At 39.5% G+C, this 24328-nt stretch overlaps 1 protein-coding gene across 8 annotated transcripts in view; it reads left to right on the top strand.

Annotated features, from left to right (window-relative positions):
- The window catches only part of LIFR (LIF receptor subunit alpha), an 87179-nt gene that overhangs the window by 47575 nt on the left and 15276 nt on the right, over positions 1-24328 (top strand). For all 8 annotated transcript variants that reach the window (XM_086869303.1, XM_023943960.2, XM_086869300.1 and 5 more), the window contains 12 exons: positions 6135-6289; positions 6987-7107; positions 9395-9537; positions 10970-11133; positions 11905-12079; positions 12329-12595; positions 14695-14824; positions 16619-16782; positions 18394-18539; positions 20991-21156; positions 21309-21379; positions 21783-21996. In XM_086869303.1, the coding sequence (XP_086725429.1) occupies positions 6208-6289; positions 6987-7107; positions 9395-9537; positions 10970-11133; positions 11905-12079; positions 12329-12595; positions 14695-14824; positions 16619-16782; positions 18394-18539; positions 20991-21156; positions 21309-21379; positions 21783-21996 (1843 nt within the window). In that variant the 5' untranslated portion in view covers positions 6135-6207. The remainder of the gene's footprint in view (positions 1-6134; positions 6290-6986; positions 7108-9394; positions 9538-10969; positions 11134-11904; positions 12080-12328; positions 12596-14694; positions 14825-16618; positions 16783-18393; positions 18540-20990; positions 21157-21308; positions 21380-21782; positions 21997-24328) is intronic.

The following is a 24328-nucleotide window of genomic DNA, read 5'->3' on the forward strand; positions in this document are numbered from 1 at the left end:
ATGCAGTTGCAAGTTGGCCTTAGAAGCTGAGACAGGTGACATACTCCATCTGGGGTGCATTTCTCTACCCTTGTTGGTAAAATGTCTTGCTATAATGCTTGCCTCTGTAGGTGGTGCTTTGGGACCAAGAGCTTTGAAAACGAAATGCTGTGGTGTTGATCCTTGCACTGAGCTTGTCATCTCCTGACTTCTCACTTCTCCTTGCAGAGGCAGACTGGGGTGCCTGCAAGATTAACTGCTGTTGCTTTCCAGTATCTCAGAGGTGATGCTGCTGTTTGGCAGCTAGAGAAAGCAGTGAGGAGGGAATTTTTCTTCTTGTGCTTGACAGGAAAAGGACCCCAACAAAACAAATGTCTCATAGGACTGAAAGTTTGGCCTTGTGTACTCCTACACATTTACTGAATAATATGTTTACACCCTGTCTTTTTTTTTTCTTCAGCTAGAGATTAGAAGACATTCAGTACAGATAGGAAACTTGAATTATTTTATCAGCTTTCAGAAAGAGAAATAGCAGATTTTTAAATTAATTCCTCAGAACTGGGGAAAGCCAGATTCCCAAATGGGATTCAGTCTCCGTTTATAAACGAGTTTCGGTGATTCATGTCCTGCAAATCTTCTATAACGTGGAATGGTGCCATGTTATAAAACAGAGAGGGAAAGCCTGCATCTAGATTACTAGAGATTTTTGTCTCAACTTCGGAAATTTTTCAAGGAGGCGAAAGAATGTACTCTATTGAAAAACAGCCAAGTTCCCTCTCCCTCAAATAAATCTTATTAATTCTTTTTTTTTTTTTTTTTTATTACTCAGCTAGCTTTAAGTCAAAGACTGAAGCCTGTGGGATCAGCTGCTCTAAAGAAAGGCAGTTCATCTTCTGTGTTCATTGCCTTTACTGTCAGCTGTATTGGCCATTTGCTTGGTTTCCCAGAAATGTGTACTTCTGGCATGGTTTTTCAGAGAGGGGAATTTTTTTGGAAGCTTTCAGTTGGCAACAGTAGAATGTGTAACTTGATATATGCATTTTTACCTGAATGTGAGAGTCTTTTCTTTCACTTTGAAGGTTGAATTAGTATCTTTAAGTGGAGATAAGTAAGATGATCTTTCTCTACCTGCTGAGCAGAGTAATTTTTCTTCCAGTAAGGTTTGATCTAGGAACATGCTTAGCACCTGCATTTCTGCCCAACAGTATTTGGGATGTTGGCTGGCTAGTATTGTCAGAAATGTAGCCTCTTATCATTCTGTACAATATTTCGGTGGTATGCTATGTAATTTTCCTTGAGAGCTTTTTATGTCCTATTTGGTGGTAAATCATTATAATACCTTTAGCTGTGGAAGCAAAATATAAATTGTAATTTGAAAAAAAAATTATTGATAAAGAGACTTCTTCATTTGCATTTATTAAATATATTTTTACTGATTTTATGGTTTCATCTAGACTTCTCCACTTAGTTTCTTAAACCTTTTGTATAAGCTGACTTTAAAAATTTCTTTCCATGTATCTGCTTCTTGAGCAGAATTATATATTTGAAAACTCTAGCAACTAATCCTCAATTCATAGACATTTTTAAAAAACATATCTGGAGGCTTGTGACTGTCAGATCAGGCTGCAGGCAGAAAGCAGGCTGGAAAGATTATTAATTTTTTTTTTCTTTAGCTGTTTTGTTTGTTTGTTTTCAAAGTGGTTTCCAAGCACTTGACACTGAAATACATTGGAAGACCAGAAAACTCAAAAGTACAACAAAGCTTTGCAGAACTTTTGTGCTTAGAGAACTGATCTGTTACAACTAAGAAAACACTTTTTTTTTTTTTTTTTTTTTTTTTTTAAAGAGAATTGAGCACTTGGTCAGCTATGCTAAAAAAAAAAAAAAGATAGGCAGAACCAGTTAAGCCAAGAAACACGTAATAACAAACACTGTCAGAAAGAGACATACCAGTTATTTTCTGGTTTCCCCTTTTAGAGGTTAAGTCTAAAGAGGCTGGTAATATCTTAGCTGCCCTTATTTCCTCAGTTTGTCACAGAACCTTTAACCTTCAGCTGACAAGGTTTTGAATCAAAGCTATCCTCACATGTTTTTCCATTATTGTCTAGGAGTATTTTTCCCTTTCTGATTTATGTGATCATCACTAGATGCATCAAAACATCTTTAAAAGTAATTTAAAAGTCCATGATGGCTATTGAGCTCTTTTAAATATTTGCCACCAACTACTGGCTTCAGTGGTTAAGCATCTGAATATAACTGTTCTTTTACTACCTTGTCTGCAGAAAAAGATACTCAGAATTTCTTTTTCCTGACAATAGGCGCAAGGGTAGGTCTTCTGCATGACATAAAGCCCTGGGTAGAAGTCAGGACATTCCCGTGTGCTGTACCTTCCAACAGTTGTGGAATCCTGCTTGTAGTAGCGGCTCTTGAAAAAGGGCAATTTACAGTGAAGCCTGTCATGCCTTTACTGTTGTTATGGCACGAATTTGCATGTGAATACTTTTTGTATGCACCCACAGTTTTTCTACTTAGCATCAATTTATGGGAGGCTGCTTCTGTATTTTAAAATTTTAAAACTAAAAGACCTTTTTAGGCAAAGACTTCAAGGTGAATTTGCTGTGCAAACACACTTATGCTCAGTCAGGAGGTTTTCAGTCCATTTGAGGATGAGATTGAAGTTTGAAGTATTAAATAAACAGCTACATGGCAGCTTTGTACATTATCTGAGGTTGGATCACACACTGAAATTGAGTCAACAAGGTCTGAATGTAGGAGAAAGCAAATATGGCATGGGCTGTGTAAACACATAGGTTTGCCTTAGGTAAGTTCCTTCATTGTTCTTGATAATGGTCAGGCCTCAGGGCAGAGATATTTCAAAACTGGATACAGCAGCTTTGATTCACAGAGAAATGTTTATTCCAGGAATGACCGGAAATGTAAAAACTGAGACTGGGAAATGGTGAAAAAAAATTGGAGGTTTTAAGGGAGGAGCTATTAGAGATCTGATATCAGTCATCTGTGTAAGAGGTTGTTGCAAGACAGAGGATAAACTGTTCTTTGTTTGCTGGAGATAGGACAAAATAAAGTGCTTAAAATGGAGCAAAAGGTAGTTGTGGAGCACATTTAGAACACTGATGATAGTGCCAGTGAAGTGACATATATGAATATATTGCCCAAGGAAATGAGATTGTTGTGGGATGTGCTATTGTTGATATTTTTTTAAGATGGACAGCTGTTAAATCCAGTAGCTTTTTCAGGTGGAGACAATGGACCCTCTTCATACTGTTTCTAAAAAAACTTGTAGTGTAAAGACATTTATATTTAGTTACTGCTTTTGTTGCACTCCAGGCAAACATGGGCAAGGTTTTATCTTCTTCTGACAATGTTGAGCTGTCTTGTCCTAAATAAATATCACTGCTCCTAAGAGCACCTCTGTCTAGAGGATAACATAATTTTAGTATCTTTCATGGTAAGGAAAAATATCTAAGCCTTGTTTGAGTTAGTCTTGAACTGATGGAAGGCTGTTTTCATCCAAAGAAAGTAAACTTCCTTTTTTTAAAGTACTTCAGTTATTTTGTAACTTCTTAATAAAACCAAGCCTGCAAATGGGAATCTTTTCTCCTGACTAATGGCATTAATTATGTGACATGAGGCTTCTAATTCCCAACTTTTCAGCAACTTATAAAATGTGAAGAGCAAGGGAGTCTATTCTTGTTATGAAAGACTGTGGTTCACAAGACTCTCATCATGCCCTGCATGAGACTACATAGGTTCACTTCTGTGCCTGACTCTGGAACTGAAATTAAAACTATGCTTGATTTAGGAGAACTTGGTATGACTCAGATTTCTTGTAATGCACTGCTGTGGTGTTACTCTTAAAAATTCTGCAGTAGGAGGACAACTTAGTGAACTAAGTGTTGAAAGAGGTGCAGAAAACCAGATTTTCTTAAAATATACACACACACGTAGTTGCTGAAGCTACCTCATAAGCCTGGCATAACCAAACGTGTTTTGCACAAATTTACAAAGGTAATGCGTTCAGAGACTTGGAATTTAATTAACATCACAGCTCAGTTCTTTCTCCTTAAAGTGGCATCAGTGCCTTTTATTCTTTCCTTTTCTTTGCCAGCTGGTAGGGGACTGTCAATTGATTGTGCTACAGAGCTTGGAATTTTGGGTTTGGACTTTTCTGCAAACCAGAAATAGCCTTTGAAGAAATTGTCAGAAACAGATAAAATTTACATATACTTCATAGACTGAAATAGAAATCAGTCATTTTATTTATGTAACTCCCGGGCTTGTGTAAGTGGTTTTCACACTTTTTACAAAGTTAAGAGGTTTGTGAGCAAAGTTTAAACCTGGAATAACATATATTTATAATATTTTCATTAATGACATGGATAAATACAATATGAATACCCTGAGGTACACCAGAATGCAGCTATTTGGCACAGAGATTAATATATTTTATGTGCTGATTGATTCTTGATTCATCTTTACCTGGATTTGTCAACCTCTGCCTCTGATTTGGCTTTTAACATGTGGCACAGCATAGATATTACAACTTAGGAACAGATGAAAGATACTCTCTGGGGGCAGCATAGTTTAAATTAGTATGTGTTTCATGAGGTTTTCAAGTGATTTGAGAACACACTGAAATCAAGATAATTACTAAGTTTTATGGGTGCCCCTCCATATGCAACAGTGGTCTTGACCATAGCATTTCTCTCATCTCTTGTGCTGCGTATACCTTTCCTTCAACCTGGTTATTGACCAGAGAAAGAAGAGAAATGACATCTTGTGAGCAGCTCTGGATTATTTGGCATAGTGCTGCTATGTTTCTCCTCTCACACTGCAGATTGGTAACAGACAGAAGAGCATTTCACACATTTCCAGCTGTCCCCTAAGGGAAGATTGCTTAAAACAAATGAAAAACCAAACATAAAAATACATGGTTTTATTACAGGGATGAGGGAGCACAATCATGGTGGCACAGGGAATTTAAGTGTAAAGGAGTTTCTTTTAAATTTACAGAGGGTTTTAGACAGATTTTGTTGTTCTGGCAATGTTCATCTGGCTTTGGAAGATATTTCTGAGTCAAGGGCAGGAGCCTTTCAAAATAGTAGTCTGGACAAAATGATATCAAAGCTGCTCTGTAGGACAGGTAGGTTTGGTCATATTCTAACATGAAAATGACATAGTTCTTGCAGTTGGTTGCTGAGAGAAGACCTCTGGCTAAATGAGAGTTTTGGTCACTGGAAGGGTGCTTATGTCTTCACAGATTTCAGGTAGCAGGGAAACCATGCTCCAGATATGGACTGGGCTTTTGGATAACTTTTCCTTCAGTTTTTCCCTTTTGAGGATAAAATCTGAAGGTGTTCAATGTGTGGGTAGAACTGAGTGTATTCCCAGGGTCATGCTGAACAGTTGAGCTTCTCTTTTTAAAAGAAGAAACCTGTTCATCTTCAATGAACACACTCAACATAATACTCCAGATAAGTTTTTACTCTAAGGTCAGTAATTGCAGCAACAAGTATTTTTTGATAAAGAAATGGCTCACTTTTTTCCCCCATTATTTTTCTTCCAGGGGTTATTAGTTAACACTGGACTGAACCAGTGATCCTGGGTGACCAGGTCTGGTTCTGCAATGTCATGCAGAACATGCCAGAAGCTTTGAAAGCTTTGAATCACAACTTTTTGAAAATTGAACAGAGAAAAGAAGAAAAAAGATGGTGTGTTTCGTCTTAAGTGCATAAATGAATCAGAGGGCATTTCCATTCACAATATACAATATCCTTTGTAGATACGATATTTCATCTAAGATGAAGAGGCTTATCCTAGGGGAATACTCTGCCACATCTGTTCTGTTCTGATATTAAATAGTCCTATCTAAGATATTAGAAGAGTTGCTATGAGCTGTAGAGTTTTGTATGTCTATGATTCTTGAGGAAATGCCTTACATAAAATTAATGAATCAAGGAGTTGCTGCAACAGAGATTTGTTTGCCAGATGAAGGGATAGGAGTTGCTATGCCCAGGAACATTAGTGAAGAAGAAAAGAATATAGAACAAAAAAGCACCATTTGTGGCATACCAGGTCCAGAATTTAAAACTTTGGTCTTTTATTTTTTTTTTTATTTCTGTATTTAATTTTAGAACTGACCAGCTTGTTGGAAGATGACGTTTACTCTTGCTTAAAGCTGCTATTCTTAAAACAAACAGTGGAAGAATGTGGAAGAACTCAAGCCTCCGCTGCCTTTTAGCACTAGCTGTTTTATGCTTAAGAAGCTTAACGTCTAGCCAAGAGATAGGTAAGTTTATAGCGATGTGATTCACTAACTACTTTTTCTCTGTAGCTTCTGTACCTTGTAATTGCATTGGTTTACTACTATACGTGTGCTCAAAAGCCATCACCTCTGTGGCCCCACACCATCCTAGGGTTGGAGGCAGTGCCAGGCCTGGTCTCTGCTTTCCAACACCCAGCAGCATCTTGAAAACCAGTGCAAAACTGGGTGTTAAATTCTCCATAGTGCCACTGATAGTCTGCATATGCATTGGTGTAAATGTCTGCATTGAAACCTTTTTGCTGTGTATGTTGGCTCTCTTCAGCCATTTCACACATTATCATTAACTGCCCTTCTGTCATTAATTGCCCTCCATGTATAACATGGCTGAGTCCAAAAATCTCATTAGGTTAAAATCAAAGCTTGTGGTTTTGCCATTGGCCCAAAGCCTGCTTATTAGGCTAGGCAAGGAATGGGTATTGTGGAAAGTGGCAGTGCTGCTGTTACACAAGTATAAATCCAGATCTCAGGTACCTCTAGAAATCTGTCAGTCTGTGGCTGTCTAATCAGGCACACAAATCGTTCAACAGTTTTAAAATACTGGCCAGACATACATGCAATAAAAATATAAAAAGAGTGGCTACAGATGTGAAAAATAGTAGTTGTTTTGCAGTTGCTCATTTTTGACCTGCAGTTTTTGACTGTACTTCTTACATGCTTTCAGGTTCTCTAGGGGACCCCCAGAATTTGAAATGTGTAACGCACAATTTACACAAAATGCTCTGTACTTGGGATGTCTCTTCTAGAGGAAGCCATGGACAAACTGACTTTTGCTACACTACCAAGTAAGTCCCCCCACATACCTGGTTAAAAAGTATCAAATTGTGATGAAAGTACAATTTTTCCTCAGTCACTGCCCATGGAAATTGTGATGCTGTTGTTTCTCAGCATCTTCCCATCAGTTTTCTTTGGGTGGTGCTCCCCCTAGGCCCTGTTAACTCAGGCAATGGCAGGGATTCTGGTAAAGTTGTTCCATGCTAACAGCTTGCCTGCCAAAATCTGCTTGCTGTTTTCAAAGGACTGGAAGATCCTCTTATTTACTCAGACTTCTCTGTGTGTCTGCCTATCCCTTGCTCAGAGTTTTCATGAGGGATGTCTTCAAAACAGGTTCAGTCCAAAAGGAAATGAGAGTTGGAAGCAGTGAATCCTGATGTTGTGGGCCAAATCAGTAGAATATATGACAAAAGTGTTGAGATTCACGTGGATTTCGTGTGGAAAAACGTGAACAATCTCTCAGTGACTGCCTTACAAGCTTTATAAAAATTTCAAGCTGTATTAGAAGAAACATAAAAATTATTTCACGACTGAAATACCTTTTCTGAAGTGAATGCAAGTTGAGAATTTTGAGAAAAGTTAAAAAAAAAACCCTTAAATCTTCCGTGTGTTTTTTTCACTAATGAGAACTACATGTTCAATTCCCCATGCTGTGGGTCTGCCAAATGCTTATCATGTGCTAGGGATGAGTTCAAATCCATTTTGCATCTTTATCCTGCCCCTAGTCCAGATATTTGTACTGTCTTTTTTTCCTGTAAGTTTTGCAGGCAGCCCAGACTTTTCCTTAGGGTCCCAAGGCTTGGCTGCACTTAGTACACCTACATGCTTGATTTTCTGTGTCTCATTATTCCTGCTGCATTGCTAGCTATCATTTCTATTTTAAAAACACCATGTATACAACTCTGTGGCCAGAGTTCAGAAGTGCAGAGTTCATGAGGTAATGTCCTCTGAACAAGAACAACCATGTAGCTGCTGCTGTTTCTCCTTAACAAAGCAGGACAGGCTGGGGTCCCTGAAGCAGAGTCTGAGGTGAGCTTGGTGCAGAAGTCCCTGAGGGAAAGAGGTTTTGTTTTTCATTTGCCCAAGTATCATCTAATAATGTCTCAGTACCAAAGAGGAACAGCCTTTCTGAGCACTCAAGTCTCAGCTGGCGTTTGCTAGCCCGGAGTCTTGTGCGAATCTCAAGAGTTAAATCCAAGCCCTTGACTCCAGCTGATGGGAGCTCCAGGGTCCTGTTCCAGTTCATAACTGAGTAACTGTCCCTCAGCAGGAAGTCTGGCATTGTTCTCTCTGCTTTCCTTCCTGCCATCATTCCCCCAAGAGGAAGGTCTGGATTTTTCCAAACTTTCTGCCTTTCTAGTTGCATCTCAGTGATAATGAGCAAAGGGACTTCATCCATCCATTATTGTTTCCTGTATATATCCACATCTTCAAGACAAAAGCCAGATCACATTGTGCTGAGCACTGCACATACATTAAGTGCAGGCTACATTTTCACCTGGGATCTTAATGCTCTCTGCTCTTTCCCTGTGAGCTGAGCAGTAGAAGGAAGCTAGAAGATTTGTTCTAAGATGTGGACACAAGTGGTATTCCTGCTCTTTCAACCCATATGCCCTCACTTTGAAAAGAAATGGAGGGAGAGTGAGTCAGGAAACACAAAGGGAGGGGACAGCACTATTATGTTTGGTTTAGTGTTTTTTATATTTCTTGTTTTGAAATGTTGATTCATGGTGACTAGGTTTCAGAAATATGTCTTTTGTTGGCCTCAAGTTTAATTAGACATTAAGAAAAAAAAAATCACAAAATGTGTTGTGAAGCATTGGAACACAGCGCCTAGGGAAGTGATGGAGTCACCATTCCTGGAAGTGTTCAAAAAACATGGATATGGCACTTAAGAACATGGTGAATGTTGGACAGTATGAACATAGTGTTTGTGCTAGGTCAACAGTTGCATTTGATGACTTTAAAGGTGTTTTTGGATTTTATTGATTCTATGATTTTGTTTACAAAGCAATGTTTTCACTTTGAAGTGTTCTCTTAACAACTAGTTGGTTGCATTATGAAGACAGTGCACAACCTACCACTGTGATAAAAGCGATTTGAAAGATGAAGGAATGCCATTAATCTGAGAGTAACAAAAGCCCAAGCAAGTCTCACTCCTTCACAAACTCGATTTGGAGCTTTCTGTTTATTACAGAGAATTTGAGTTTTATTAGTGTGCAAGAGTAGGACTTAACTTGCCTAAGCTTCCTATCCAATTCCTATGAAATAACTGCTTAACCCTCTCTATCTTTTTAGTGAATTTACCCCTCAAGTGTGTTTTAAAACTGAGGAGAGAAGGGTTGAGATTCCAATCCCAGAGAACTTCGTCACAGTGACAATCAAAAGCTCTGGAACTGCTTTTCCTACCAAAGAATTTGTAATTCATCAGAAAGACATCTGTAAGTATTAGGTCATATGTGTCTATCTAAGGCCTCTATACTACGTTTAAGAACTCTTCAAATGTATACATGCTTGCAGGTTTCTTTGGCAGCATTCCTTTATGTAGAATGTTGATATGCTGGCTCCCTGTGAAGCTTCCATATATCATAGGTTGTTTTCTTTAACCCTTCATGAGAAGGAATACTCCTCTTATCCATAGTTCATAGCAGAAAAAATCAAGGGCAAAATGTGAGGACAAAAATAAAATACAACAATGTTACATCCCTCATTCATTGTCCTTTTTGTCCTAGTTATAAATTAGAAAGCATTTGTAAACAAATTCCTAATCTACATACATAAGTAAATCAAACTTTCTCCCACTTCCTTCCAGGCAAAGAAGGAAGTTGTAATCAGAAGATGGCAGTGACACAACCTGCCATATTTTATCTAGTTTTTGCCTTTGGTTTGCCTGCTTACTCCTTCAGTGTAGTCAAATTCTAATGTCAGTAACACTTCTTATCCATGGTTCTGTTTACAGTCAAGAGCAGGTCAAGAACTTAAAATGCAGCTCAAAAATATTTGGTCAATACAATGAGTCTCTCAGGTTCATCACAGGTTATCATGGGCAGTGTATTGATTACTGAAGTGTGTGCTGAACACAATCAGATCAGATCCTTGGTCAGGACTGAAGTTGGATATATCACACATATTTTAAAAATGTTTTAGATTGCACCAGGCCCAGTGGACTGCCATAACCCTTGTGTTACCAAGGTTCCTCCCTGTTTGCAACCTCTTGCTTCACCACAATATGTTTGTAGAAGACATGCTTCTATTTAATCCCCCTGTCCTTTCCCCCTTTCCATGATATCAGGATATCATGCCCTTAATACTTCCTGTAACTTAAAGTCATTTTCTCTGTGATCTTCAGAACCTCATGTGAGCTCCTTCCATTCTGTGCTTCTGCTCTCCTTCCTTGTCACTCTCCCTTTTGTTGCAAGTCCCCACTTCCCTACTGGTCTCTAAAACATACTTCTGGGGATCTTTTTCCAACATTCTGCCTAGAAGTGTTCTCATGCACACTTCAAAGACTGACACCATATTTCCTTTATCACTGTGGTATTGAAGGAAGGTTGGGAAAGATGGGATATCTTCCCTGCTATGCATTGTGAAAGTCATATTCACAATCAGTTACTCGCCCATCTGTGTGCTGAGGTATTAGAAGAAAATGCTACCTGATGATTCATCAACACCTGTGCTTTCCTGAGAACTCTTATGCTCAAGTAGCCACAGAGCCTTGTTCTAATTACACAGGTTGAGTTACATGTTTGTATGGCTACTAGCCAGTTCAGAGTAGAGAGTTGTGGCTGTTAAACACCTGTAGGGCTGGTGCTGCTGAGTAATGACCTGAATATGGCTTTTTTTTTCCCTCCCTCCCTCGGCCTCTTTTTCAAGCCTTTGTTCCTGTCACTCCACACATTCTTAGTTTAATGCCTGACTTTCCAACTTCCACATTAAATCTGAAGTGGAGTGATAATGGATCGGTCTTCCCATATGGACTGGATGCCCTTTGGCAGATTCAGATACTCCGAAAAGAAGCAATGGAAATAGTCACACAAGTAGGTCCCTTTCTTCTTTTATGAAAAATATATGTACAGATTTTGCCCTTGATAATATCCTGAGAAGTCACTTGAAAAAAACTGGGAATGATGAAGATAGTACAGCTTTGCAGGACCTGAGTGCTTCTGGCAGGTAACTTCTTGTTAAGTTTCACAGTAATAGAAAAACTAGCTACTGTTCTGTTGGCACTTAGGCACAGCATATTATTTTTTTTTTTTGGTATATGAACTGTGTAATTAGAACTTAATTACAGTTTTGGCAGATAATTTACACCATTGTTTCTGTATCTCCAACAGTGTCTACGGTCTTGGTCATCTCTGAATGCTCAGCTTGCTTTTTTCTTTTTTTTGTAGCCAGAGTTCTTCCAGGCCAGTTTGTAGCTCTGTGCTATAAATTTTAATAATGGAAAAAAGATGGAACATGCCTAGGGCTAATATTAGAAAAGTTTTATTTTGAAGAAGTTGGAACATTTTACTGCTTATGAGAAGCCCAGGGTACAGTATACCTCTCTCTAAATTCCCTGCTCTCGCTCAAATGTCTGCCCTCTGGTATTTCTGGCTGACAGTACCTAGCTGGTGGGCTCTTTAGAAACTTGGGCTGTTGTCCCAGTAAATTCGCAGTGCAGCTAAAAGTTAAGTAGACCACTCCAATAATCTATGAGGATTTTATGATTTACTTCACCTAATTTGCCATTCTGTTGACGCTTTGGAGATTATATGTCATTACTCACAGGTGTTCATAGGCTCTGTCTTGGTGCAAAAACTTTCCAGGTTACTTACTACTCAAAACTGACTCATGAAGACATCATTCTTTCTTGGAACTGGACATCAGACATGCCTTTGGAGTGCACATCACACTATGTGAAGATTCGCTGCTACATTAATGCAACACAGTTTGTTGGCCCCCAGGATTGGAGTGACTGGAGCCCAGCAGAAGTGATCCCTGGTATGTTTGTTCCCTTGCAACCACAAAGACTTTTATTTCTTTATAAGAATTAAGCCAAGGTAGAAGAAGGGCATTAGGCAGTGATGGGCTGCCTTTGAGACCATTTTGATTAGAGAAATAATGCAATCACTAGTTAGTGAAACCTAGCAAACTTTTATTTGTATGCATTGGAGTACTCCTCAGTCATATTTTACAAATTGTTCATGTGTGGTTTCTTGCTTTTTGTTTGTTTTCTTCTTTCTCTGCTAGGAAAAGATACCGAACCTGGTGGGAGTGGAGTGTTTCCTCTGGACCCTGTGGTGGCAGTAGGTTCAGATTTGACGTTTTGTTGTGTCCATGAAGAAGATCAGCGTGTAACAAATATGACTTATGGATCAAAATCCTACACAATGATGCAACTGAGCAGTCGAAGCCATGCCATCAGAGTCCTCAATGCCAGTGTTTCAAATAGCAGCGGGACAAATGTAGTGTGCAGACTCGAAAATGGGTTGGAAGGAAGTGTCGTGTTTGTAGGATGTATGTATCATGTTCACTAACCTCTGGAAAAACAAAATTGTTTGAGACTCTTAGGGTTCTGCTAGGAAAAAAAATACTGTTGTGGCTTTTTCCCTGCTGGCCCTTGGTTTTGAAGTTGAACTGGGGATTGTATTTTTTTGATTTCACTGTGAAAAGGCCAGCTCATGGAGTTCCAAGTCTGTAACGTTAAGAAGCTCACCCATGTAAGCCCTCTTTAGAATGTGGCCCAGTGCTTCTCTCATTGATTGGTCTCTTGTTCTAAGGTACTTTTTCATGATCTGGAATGCCAATTAGTTTATTTCCATATGAATATTCAACTCTCCACCAGTCTCTATTAGTTTAGGTTTACATCTGTTCTAGTATAGTCCATGATTAGGTGAGAGAAAGAGCAAGAACTCTAAGTGCAAACATTCATTTACCAAGCAGTCAAACGAAGACAACAAAACTTGCAGCAACAGATGCTCATCCAGGGTAGCTCCTTGGGAGCTAATTACAGCAAAGAAAACTAGGCAGTAATTTCTCTTTCCTGGGCATTCTTCTAAAACTTCTTTTCAGTATTTTCTTTAAAGGTACTGACTGGCTGTGTATCTTCTCTGTGTAATCATACAAGGCTCAGACATGTGTTCCAGAAACAGATACCTATTAAAACAAGTGACTTACTGTACCTAATTCTTCTTTCCCATAATTGGTCACTTTAAAACTTAGTGTGTTTTTTCCTCACAGGGAATTTGAGAGTTACCATATTCCAATAGCTGCTCCATAGAATCCCATTCCCCATTACAAATGCCTGCCTTTGAATTTAAGGTCCTTGGGGTTGAGGAAAAGGACAGGAGAAACTGGAATCATTTTGAAAGTGTGTTCCACTCTCCAGACTGCATGATGTCATGGACTTAGTCTGTTAAATGTGCACTAGGAAATGCTAAACAGAATTCAGATTTTTATGACTTCTCAGTGATAATCCCATTTTTACATTATTTGTGCAGAATTTGTTTTTGTGGGAAAACCATCTGGTAAATAAGTTAGTGGTTCAAGAATGAAAGCTGTGACAATCCCATAGGTTTTTCCTTCATTTTTTTTTTTTTTAAACAGATGGGATGTTTCTTGTCAGTGTTTCTTGTAGTACCTCCTTTGTGAGGAGAGTTCTTATTATGGTCCTCTTGCTGGTGAGGGAAAGAAAAGGTGGAGGAAGTAAATATGTATACAAAACACTTCAGTTAAGCCTAGGCCTAACAAAACAGATGCTCTTTTCTGGCTCACCACTCGTAATCTGAACTAAGCCTGCTGTTGTTGCCTTGTGTGTTAGTTGCCCTTCTCTAGGGCAGAGAGAAGGGAATATATCTGGAATATATGGATATTGTTGCTCTACCTTTGGCATGCACCTTTCCACTTTTATATACCTCAAGTGTACCAGACCTGAAATAAGTGCACTGCCTAGTCTCACATTGGCATGGTTACTCTCTGTGTTGGGAGCACTGCCTGTCTTTTCCAGCAAGGCACTCAGCACTGCTCTAGTATGGGAACAAAGAACAAGACTTAAAAGGAAAAGTGATGGGCACTTCCAGAGTGGTGGAAGAGCCACGGTGAAGAGCATGAGCCATTCAGGGCTTGCTTTAATTTTCAAATTCAGTGTGGGATTCATGCTAAAGGGACCATTTCCTTGACATTTCCTTGACTTGTTTGGAGAATTCAAAGCAGTGGTGGGGCTGGCATGTTAGAAAATGTGACACACATCCGACAGCATTCTTGCATTGCTCAGTGGTTGAACTGATGCTCAGAATTTCAGAAAACTCTTGGCAGAGCTTCAGTGGAATGCTTCCAGGTCAGAGTCTCGAGCTTGTGAGCATGTGATTTGCCAGATTACCCACCTACTTAGACTTCTAGAGTCAAGTGTTAGTCAGATGGGGATGACAATTATCCATCTATTTTATTGTCTTTTATTAAAGCATATTACTTCTGTGGTTGGGGTGTAGCTATTGACATGTATTTTTGAAGCTCAGTCTAGACCCAGTAAACAAAAGAGCAATGCTTTCAGTAAGCCAAATGTTGCACCAGGATGGCAAAACATCAGCTAACTGTTTTGGTTTCCTTTCATGCTACAGATGCTCCTGATACTCCCCAAAACCTCAGCTGTGAAACACCCAACTTTCTGATAATAAAATGCACCTGGAAACCAGGCAGGCCCAGTGGACTATATGGAAAACGAAGAACAAAGTACAGTTTATTTGAAAGGTAAAATTAATCAGCACTACAAGGAGTAAAAGGATACAGCTGGAATACCTCCACTGCTGCCTGGGACTTACTGCACGATATCTATTTGAATGTGATTGCTTAGAGCCTGAAATACTTTCCAAGAATTTCAGCAAGCTGGATCTAAACTAAGTTTGGAAAACCATTGTCTAGCCCTGCAAAATTCTAATGGGAATTAAAGATGGCTTTTCCCAAAGGTTTACACCATTATGAAACCACAATTGGATAAAGGACTTAGTGTATCAGGCTACTGCCAACATGTATACAAGGCCAGCATGAAAATACAGGGAGATAGTAGGAGTCTAGCACTAATTTTTAATTTTTTTTTATGTGAAACCTGGGTCAGATCATGTCAGACATTCACTGAGCTTCTGCTCAGCAGGATGACAGAAGTTCACTGAGTAGCAATTCTAAGACAGCTCGTGGGGCATATCCCAAATGCCACTAGAGAAAACAGCAGTTAGCCTCCATCTCTTCTCCTGCCATTAAGATTTAGAGCAGGCAGAGGAAATGTTATCCATAAAACACTGAAAAGACAAATAACACTGGTTTCCCAGGAAGCAGTCAGCTAGTGTCCTACTACATTGTCTTTAAGGCCAGGACATGTAAAGCCTTAAAAAAGTGTTTCCACACTGGAATAGCACTTGCAAAATGCAACCAGTTCCTTGGTGGTTGTGATTAGAAGTCAGTGAGGAGTTAACAAAATTCCCATGGTGAGAGGAGGCCCTTGTGTCATTCCAAAGGAGCAGTCAGGGAAAGAAGCCAGGAGAGGCCTGAGTCACACAAAACGATGAGAAATGGAGTCTCATGGTGGCTTAGAAGCATGCTGGAGGCAATGAGGTTTGAGTAACAGTCACAGATGTCATCTAGAGTGCCGGTGTTAAAAAAGCCACTGGGTAGGGTGCAAAGAGGTGGACAAAACAGGGCCGGTATTCAAAGGAAAGGAGCTTCAGTCACTTACTGCCCATATTCATCTTATAAGTAAGAACGTTGTCCAATCTTGTTTTGCTCAGCCCAGTGATATTAATGTGATGCATTTTGGGATAAATACTCTCATCCTTATTGTCAGCCCACACTGAACTATTGAAGTAGTGTGGTGTGAAGGAAGCTCAGAGCTCAGCTAGGGCACAGTAAAAATACCTGAAAGAAGAAGTTAGTTAAACTTGTGCTATTGAATGAGAGGCTTAACACTGATGAAACAGATACATGTACATATGTACAGATACACAATTTAGATTTTATCCCTAAAGATTCACCACTGTTCTTGTTTGTTTTCAGACTGCCTTTCCTGCTTTTGATTAAAAGACAACTGGGACTAGTGGATGTATTCCAAGTAACAAACCTTAGTTCATATTTGACAGGGATTGTAGAAAGACAATGTATGTAGCATCTCACTAGCTCAGAAAGCAATTAAGAAAATTCTTTAAATGCTAATGTATGCTGATCTGAACAAAGATACTTTAAATCAGAATCTTAGCTGTGACTTGTGAGGTGGTTTTACAGGACCTACCTGTTTTCCAGGCTTTTGAGAAGTGAGAGAATGGAAATTTATGCTAGTGGAAGAGGAGAGTTTCACGTGAGAACAGGGCAAGTCATGACTGATGCCACTTTAACCTGCATTGTGGTGTTAGATATGCCTCTGCAATCAAATCATTCTGTAAGCCATGTGAACTGAACCCATTGTTCTGTACCATGTTTTCAGTCTGGACTTCTGACTGTTCCTAGGAATTAACTTATTCAAAAATTAAGCTTTTCCCTCCCCTCTTTACTTTGTAGAACATCTGGTAAAAATGTTTCATGCGAAGTCAATGAAGTGAACAGAGATCATGCCTGTGGCTTTCCAGTACTGCCTGATAAAAAAACCTATGATTTCATATTAGGTGTCTCCAATCCTATTGGGCAAGCACAATCATCTCTTTTGGTTGATATAACTCAAAGAGGTAAGACTTATGACTTACAAAGGGAGAAAGATGTTTCCTGCATGCTGTTTGTTTTGGGTTTGAAGAGCTCTGACATGGTATACTTTTCATTTTTTCATTAGTTGTCACCAGATTACTGCCATATTCAATAATTTGAACATGAAAATGACTCGGGGCATGTTGCGAGGCAATGATGAACTGTACAGGGAGATGCCAGTTCTCAACAGCAGACTGCTGTATGATAAAGGCTAATATGGGATCTAATAATTAGCCAGCTGCTGTTTATCATGGAATTCCAGAGTGGCTGGTGTTGGAAGGGACCTAAGGATCATTTAGTTCCAAGACAGCACACACAGTCCCCATGCCCCACCTCCTGCCATGGGCAGGGGTGCCACACACTTGGTCAGGTTGCTCAGGGACCTCTCCAATCTTGACTTGAGCACTTCCAAGGATGAGGCATCCACAGCTTCTCTGGGCAAGTTTATGTTTTGTTTCATATTCTATTACACATCAACAATTAAAATTTAGGTGTAGCTTTATGAATCAGTTATAACTGTATGTAAATGATCCTGTATTTCAGTGTCTGCTTATAGGGCAAATTATTACACAGTTTTACAGCAGCAGGATTTGGGGCATAAAAAAAACAAAACATGAAAAGACAGAAGGTAATAGCAAGACTATTGTGTGCTGTTGGTAATAGCCATGATTATCTGCTGTCAGGATTTGGAGAAAGAAATAACTTCTCTTGTTAGACCTTCAGTTTAAAAAGGGAGAGAAAGATGACCACCTCTCTAACACTGCCTTTTCCCACCCTTTTCACCTCCACCATCATAGCTGAGGTTTCAGGTTGCAGTGTGTAACCAATACATTCTGTTCTCCAAAAAACTGAATCAAATATGAGGACAGTGCATATTTTTTTGTCCAGATCTCAGCTCAGCTAGCCTGAGATTAGAATTGTAAGAGTAAATTGACAGAGTTGAGAAAAGCATAATTTGTTTCTATTGATTATAAACTGGGCTATTTCACACCCAGTTGATATGGTGGTGTTTCCTATTTGTTTCCTTTTCTTTCTTTCCTGCATTGTCCACTTAATCCCAAAACAGTACATAATTCTGTAAGGTATCTGGACCAAATCTAACAGTAGATTTTTTTTTTTCTCTGATAGCTGTGAATGTTAGTGTTGAATATTATTGAAAAATTCTGTGAAGGGAGTTTTGGGGTGGGGTCATTTAGGAATCCTCCTTTGTCCTGATCTGCTGATTTTAAGTCCTAACTAAGAAACTTCACAGGAATTGAACAAAGTTAAATAAATTCATCCGTCACTTGTCATCTGAAATAGTTGGTGTTTCACTTTTTTGATAAGATCAGTAAGAGGAAAAATGTTCTGTGTCTCAGCTCCTTATGTGTGCAGTATACCCAGTCTTAAGTAAATCAGTTTCCATGTTTGATAGTTGAGAAGAGAGTCAGGAATGAAACTGCTTGCAGGTGCTTTCCCAGCACCAGTTTTCCCAGTTGCTGATTGAAACACTTATCCATCTGATTCTCTCTGATCTTCTAAAATAATATTTTTCTGAAGTAAAGTAAATGTTTTTTTTTTTATTATAACTGAAGGATTTTTATTTCTTTTTTAAGTTCATCCAAAAACCCCAGAAAAGTTAACTGTTACTGGGAACAACTCTACCAGTATCCAACTGCGTTGGTTTATAGATGGCAGCTTTGCTGAGATCAGGCTTCTGTGTCAAATTGAAATTAGCAGTAGTCGCTTTGAGAGAAAACTGGTAAGTGTTGTTTTCAAAAGATAATTTGTTTGGAACAAATGCTGATCTTTTTCACTGAACTAATCACATCTCAAATTCTTTTCTCACTAACAGCTTCATTCTAGTGATGTTATTAAATTGTTAATGTAGTAATCAGTAGAAGTTCCTTTACTAAAATCAGAAAAAATCCTGCTCATTTCTGTTATTGCCTGGGTTGGTTGGTTGGTTGGGGTTTTTGTTTCGAACGCTAGAGAAAAGTCAAATTACGCATCATGTTATTCGGTAGTTGAAGGGGGCGCATAGTGCTTTGTGCTGATCTTTCCTTCCTAGTGCAAGCTGTATTAGCACACTCTTGTGTGCTAGGATGCACACAATAGGATGCATTGCTGCCCTGCAGACTTCCACACTGACTGTTTCAGATCTTGAAGTCTGCAGCTGAATTTCTCCCTTTATTTTTTCCCCTTAGAGAATAGCTCATTTGTTTGCTGTCAGCAATTGACACACGTGTGGCCACAATTGGCAGCTGCTAAACCTACTCATATGTCAGTGATATATAAGCAGGATAGGAAGGATTCTCCTACGGGATGTATCAGTAGGTAAACTCCAATGAGGACCTCTGCAGCATTACAGAAGATGGTATTTCTGGGTGGGGTACCGATTTTCAGCTTTTCAGGTTAGGCTTCCAGCTGCAACCTGGTGCTTTGCATCAGGGACTGGAGCATGTTTACTCTGCTGACTGTTGGGACACTAGCATCAGATACTGAATATAGGTGAGGTGAATGTATCCTCTTCTGTATTGCCTGATTTAGTGTGGGGTGACCTGTCTCACTGGGGAAGCCTAATCAGAAGTGCATTTTCACCTGGCCTGAGATTTACCCCCAGTTTCTTTGTGCATATGTATGTCTGATCATTTCAGGTAGGCATGTGCCTGCCTGCATTCTCAGGTAGGTCTTGGTGCACAGAGCCTGAATTTTTAATTTGAGTACGTTAACCTCAGAGGCTTGTTTTTGTGATGCCTGTTTGATTTTTAGCAGTATTCTGTTACCCTTTGCACTTGGCAGCTTGGCGCAGCCTTGAATAATGTAAAGCAAGCCACAGAAAAGTTGCAGCTAAAACTGAAGATAATCATCATGTACATGCCTCCAAAATAATAGGGTGCATGCTCTGGAAGAGTATTTTTAAAATACTTTCAAAGCACTTAATGAGTGCAGAAGCCTTAAGCTTTTATATTTTCTCTGTAATAATATGTGTTAAGTAATACCAGAGATTAGGTACCACAAAAGCAGCTTAGATATTTTTGGAATATGCAGCTCAAAACCTGGAGCATGCACTCATTTGTGAACCCTGCTACTGCATCAGTCATCATCTGGGATAGTGGGAGAGGGTCAGGACTTACACTTCCACAGCAGTTTGATTCCCTTCACCTGTATCAGAGCTCTCATCCACAGATATTTTGTATACAGCAAACAGCTTGGCAGGAGCTTTCCCAGCTTTGTTTTATGGTCACTGGTTGCTTAATAAAAAACCTCCAGGGGTTTCCTGTCACAAAAGTAGCTGTGAAATTGTTATGGGGTTTTACATGGCATTTTGAGGATGTTTTCAGAAGCATTTCCATCCGTATGAGAGATTGTTGGCTTTTCTAGTATTTTTCAAGTTGTCATTTGGCTTTAGAAATGCACAATTAGTTTCATCTTAAAGTCACTTGGAGTCCAGTTTTTGGCAGCTGTGATGCACATGTGTTATAATTAGATTCAGTAAAAAAACATTCCCAGGCTTAGGCCTTCTTTAAGTAATTGTGAAAATGAAATGCTCTCTAGACTCATTGTGCTTTAAGAATAGTAGAAGAGACTAGTCCTGTCATAAGAGCTGTTAATTGGGATCACCTGGGTAAGACCTGGATACTATATTTTGAAGGAAAAATGAAGGCAGCAGACTGAATGATAAACATCCTGCTCAAACAGACTGTCTTTAGTGCAGTTCTGTGCGTGTATCATAGGGAAAAGGCCTTTGTCCCCACGGTCTGATGTGCATGTGTTCCATGGAAGTGTGGGTTCCAAACACCAGAGGTGAAATCCTGGCCTGCCCCATGTGAGCAATTTTGCTGCATATGGGAGAGAGGGGGACTGGGAAACAGCCACACACTACTGTGTGCAGAGCTCATCCTGTTGAAGAATCATCTGTGTTGCCTCTCCTTTTTACTGTTCACATCTCAAAGGTGCTGCCATACTGAACTATGCTTCAGCTTCTGGCTATATAGAACTTTATGCTGGTGGATCTCTGAAGTTTCATTGTTTAGGGTTACTCCATGGGACATTTTTTTTTCTCACTGTTTTCTTCATGGGGCTTGACTGCAGCTTTGACACTCAATATTTTTGGGGGACAAAAACCCCCACCATTTTAGGTGTTGACTAGCAGTATAATCTAGGATTAAAAAATACATGTATCCTGTCAATTTCTGTAAATTTTTAACAGCACAATGTCTCCGTGCCTGGTCGGAAATCCTCAACTTACACAGCTCAGCTGAGTGCATTGCACCCTGACACCAAATACCAGTTCAGGGTGCGCTGCTCAGCTGCTGACCACTTCTGGAGATGGAGTGACTGGAGCAGGGCAGTGGAGCAGACAACATCAGAAGCCCGTAAGTTCATCTAACTCTTGCTTATAAAATGTTGAAATTGTGAAGATCCATATTTTAAAATTAGTCATCTAAAAAAAACTAACTTTTCATAGATGGTAAATTGTCTACTGTGCAACTGGGGAAAAAACTACCACTTGTATTTTTTTATTTAGCTCCTGCGAGAGGACCAGATATCTGGAGAGAGAGAAGTCCTTCCGGTGAAAGTCTAATAGTCTTCTGGAAGGTAGATAATACATACACATGTAAAATAATATGTAATGTAACTGTACAAAAAACTACTTACTTACACGTTTATAAATTAGTGAAGTTTATAGTCAATAAACCAGACTGCTTTTCTTAACTTTTTATAGAACATCCATTGAGACAAATATTTTCCCCAAATAAGAATGTTATTAAAGTTTTACAATTTAAACATTGCTTTGAGAAGCATTTCACATGAAGATTTAAATGTTTTATACATCTCAGTTGAAAATTAAAAACTTAGGAACTTTCATGTTAATTCTCAAAGTCACACTTGAGTTACTTTTTTGCCTTATGCAGTCATCAGACTAGATCAAGAACAGTAAATTCTTATTATCCTATGTATATTGCATTTTGGTGTTAATGTACTCTTTTTCTGTTCATAGCCCTTATCCCTTTCTGAAACCAATGGAAAAATAGTGTCTCATGAAGTGTCCTGCTACCTGCTAGAGACACTACTGGAGCATAAAGTAGTCTTTGAACCCTCAAACAGTACTGAGATAAAACTTGGAAAAAGTGATTGTGTAATTAGCGTTGTAGCCAGAAACCATGCGGGCTCATCTCCCCCTTCAAGGATAACAAGTGTGGAGATTCCAAGTGGTGAGTGCTCCCAGCTGAGAGTTAAACACCTTCAAAGCTTGGGGAATACCTGGGAGAGTTCATTTATTGTAACTTTTAAAATGTTTATTGTATAATGCTTTGTTTGTTTGTGTTAATTTCCCCACACAAATCTGCTGGGTGAGGGGGAAAAAATGCTGCTTTGCTTTTAGAGTAGTGTCTCACAAATTAATTGTGCTCTTTACATAAAATAAAGATGATAATGTGCAGTCTTTACAGCTATTTGCACTTTTCAGAAGCAAGAATGAGGCTTCAAGAGCATACCAGTGTAGATCCCCGGTATTTAGGGAGCTCAGTATATTTTTGTGTATTGCTAAGGCTGAGAAGTGTTACATGCTAAAGAGATTCAGAAGTTTAAGAGGTGTTGTGTGGCTTTTTAAGGCAAGAATTGTCAGTTCAATGCCTGTGAGCTCTGCAGAATATTAATTGGGCTGGTTGGTTAAGTGTTGGCATCCTTGTGCTAGGGAGCCAGTGTTTGAAAAGGAGTTAGGGCTTTAGCTTCCCAATTAAAACACTGCTACTCTTGCTGAGGGCTTTGTAAAGGCAAATAGCTGAGCCAGATAATGATTTTCTGCTCCTAACACTGAGCTTGGAGAGTAGATAATATTACAAAGCAGTTATTGAGAGTCCACTCTTCCCTGAACACCACACAGTGTAATCTCCCAAAACCCAAACCTTTAGCTCCAGATCCAGCTGATGCTCTGCAGGAAGAACAGATTTACACAGCAAGGCTCATCTCTGCTTGTTTGCCAGGAGCATTCATGAGTCTGCTTCTCCTTGCCCACCTGAAGAACACATTTGGTGTCACATTTGGTTGTCTGGCAACTCAGGATGGCCTAAGACGTGGCCATCTCTCATAGGAAGAAGAAATGTGTTTTGACTGAAATTCACAGTGAGATGAAAATACAAGTTTGCTTCTGTGTGAAGGGAAACCATGTAAAATATGTTTCTTGTGCTTCTCCAAAACAAACAATCACAGAATAGGTCTGGAATAGGTTGGAAGGGTCCACAGTCCAACCTCCTCACCCAAATAGGGCCATCCCAGAGCACATGGCACGGGGTTGTATCCAGATGATGCTTGGGTATCCCCAGTTAGGGAGACTTTATGACCTCTCGGGGCAGTCTGTTCCAGTGCCCAGTCACTGCAGAGGAAAATTCTTCTTCATGTTCAAGTGGAACAGAATAGGTCCTGTCCTATTGCTCAGCACCAGCGAGCAGAGCCTGGTCCATGCTCTGACCCCTCTCTCCAGGCACTGACAGACATGAATGAGGTCTCCTCTCAGTCACCTACTCTCAATGTAGAACAGGCTCACTCCCTCAGCCTTTGCTCAAGCATTTTTGTTGCCTTCCACTGGACCCATACCAGGAGCTCCATGTCTCTCTTGTGCTGAGGAGCCCAGAACTGAACCCAACAGCAATACTGATACTGGTACTATATTCTTAGTCTGCCCATTGGAGGGAAAAGTAATTGTATAGGACAGTTGATTTAAAATGCTTTTATTGCTCTCCTTCAGCGGAGAAATAGTGAGGCTCTGGGAGTAAAAGAGGTCTCTGTAATAGGTTTGTGGTGTAATATATTTGGGATAGCTGATGGCAGCTAGAGCTTTGCATTCATTTATAGCTTGCTATTAGATGTCTGAGGTTCCCTTTGGTGTTACCCAACTTGTACTCATTGAGGATTTGCTCCTGAGTTGGTATAGGAATTGAGTCACTGACTGGAGTCATAAAAGATGACTCATTCAAAGAACTGGATGACATTTCTGCCCAGACATCTTTTCTGGCTGCTTCCTGTGTGCAGTCTGTAAGTGCTTTTCATGTCCATAAGAGAGCAGAGGGTATGAAGCTGGAGATCTGCTGAGGTTTTCTGACAACTGAAAACACGAAACAAAGGATACACTGCCATAATTAAGTTGTCACTGTCTCTGAAAAATGCTCTGTAGAGAGTTGGGGCATGTAATCTGCCTGATCCAGACTCCCTTACTAGAGTAGTGCTCTAGTGGCAGTAATTTTTTCTTCTAGTCTAGGTTGCAGCTATAAATACACCAAAATGAGTAGTACTGCCCATGGTGAATTTCTAGTCATCTAGCTCAGAAAATAAGCTGGAGTGTGGTGTTTTTAAGTATTTTTTCAACAGTATGTGATTACTGTCAGTAAAGAACTTTTTTCCGTAAATAGAAGAATTAAAGGCTGCTAATTAGAAATATGATCATTTCCAGCATCATAGAAATACAGTTTCACTGGACGCATAGTATTTTTTCTGGGGAAAGTATCAAAGCCCTTGGAGTTATTTTTTTTTTATTATTCATGTGTCTTT

This window comes from Cyanistes caeruleus, chromosome Z, assembly GCF_971803275.1.
Source record: "Cyanistes caeruleus chromosome Z, bCyaCae1.hap1.1, whole genome shotgun sequence".
Classification (NCBI taxonomy): domain Eukaryota; kingdom Metazoa; phylum Chordata; class Aves; order Passeriformes; family Paridae; genus Cyanistes; species Cyanistes caeruleus.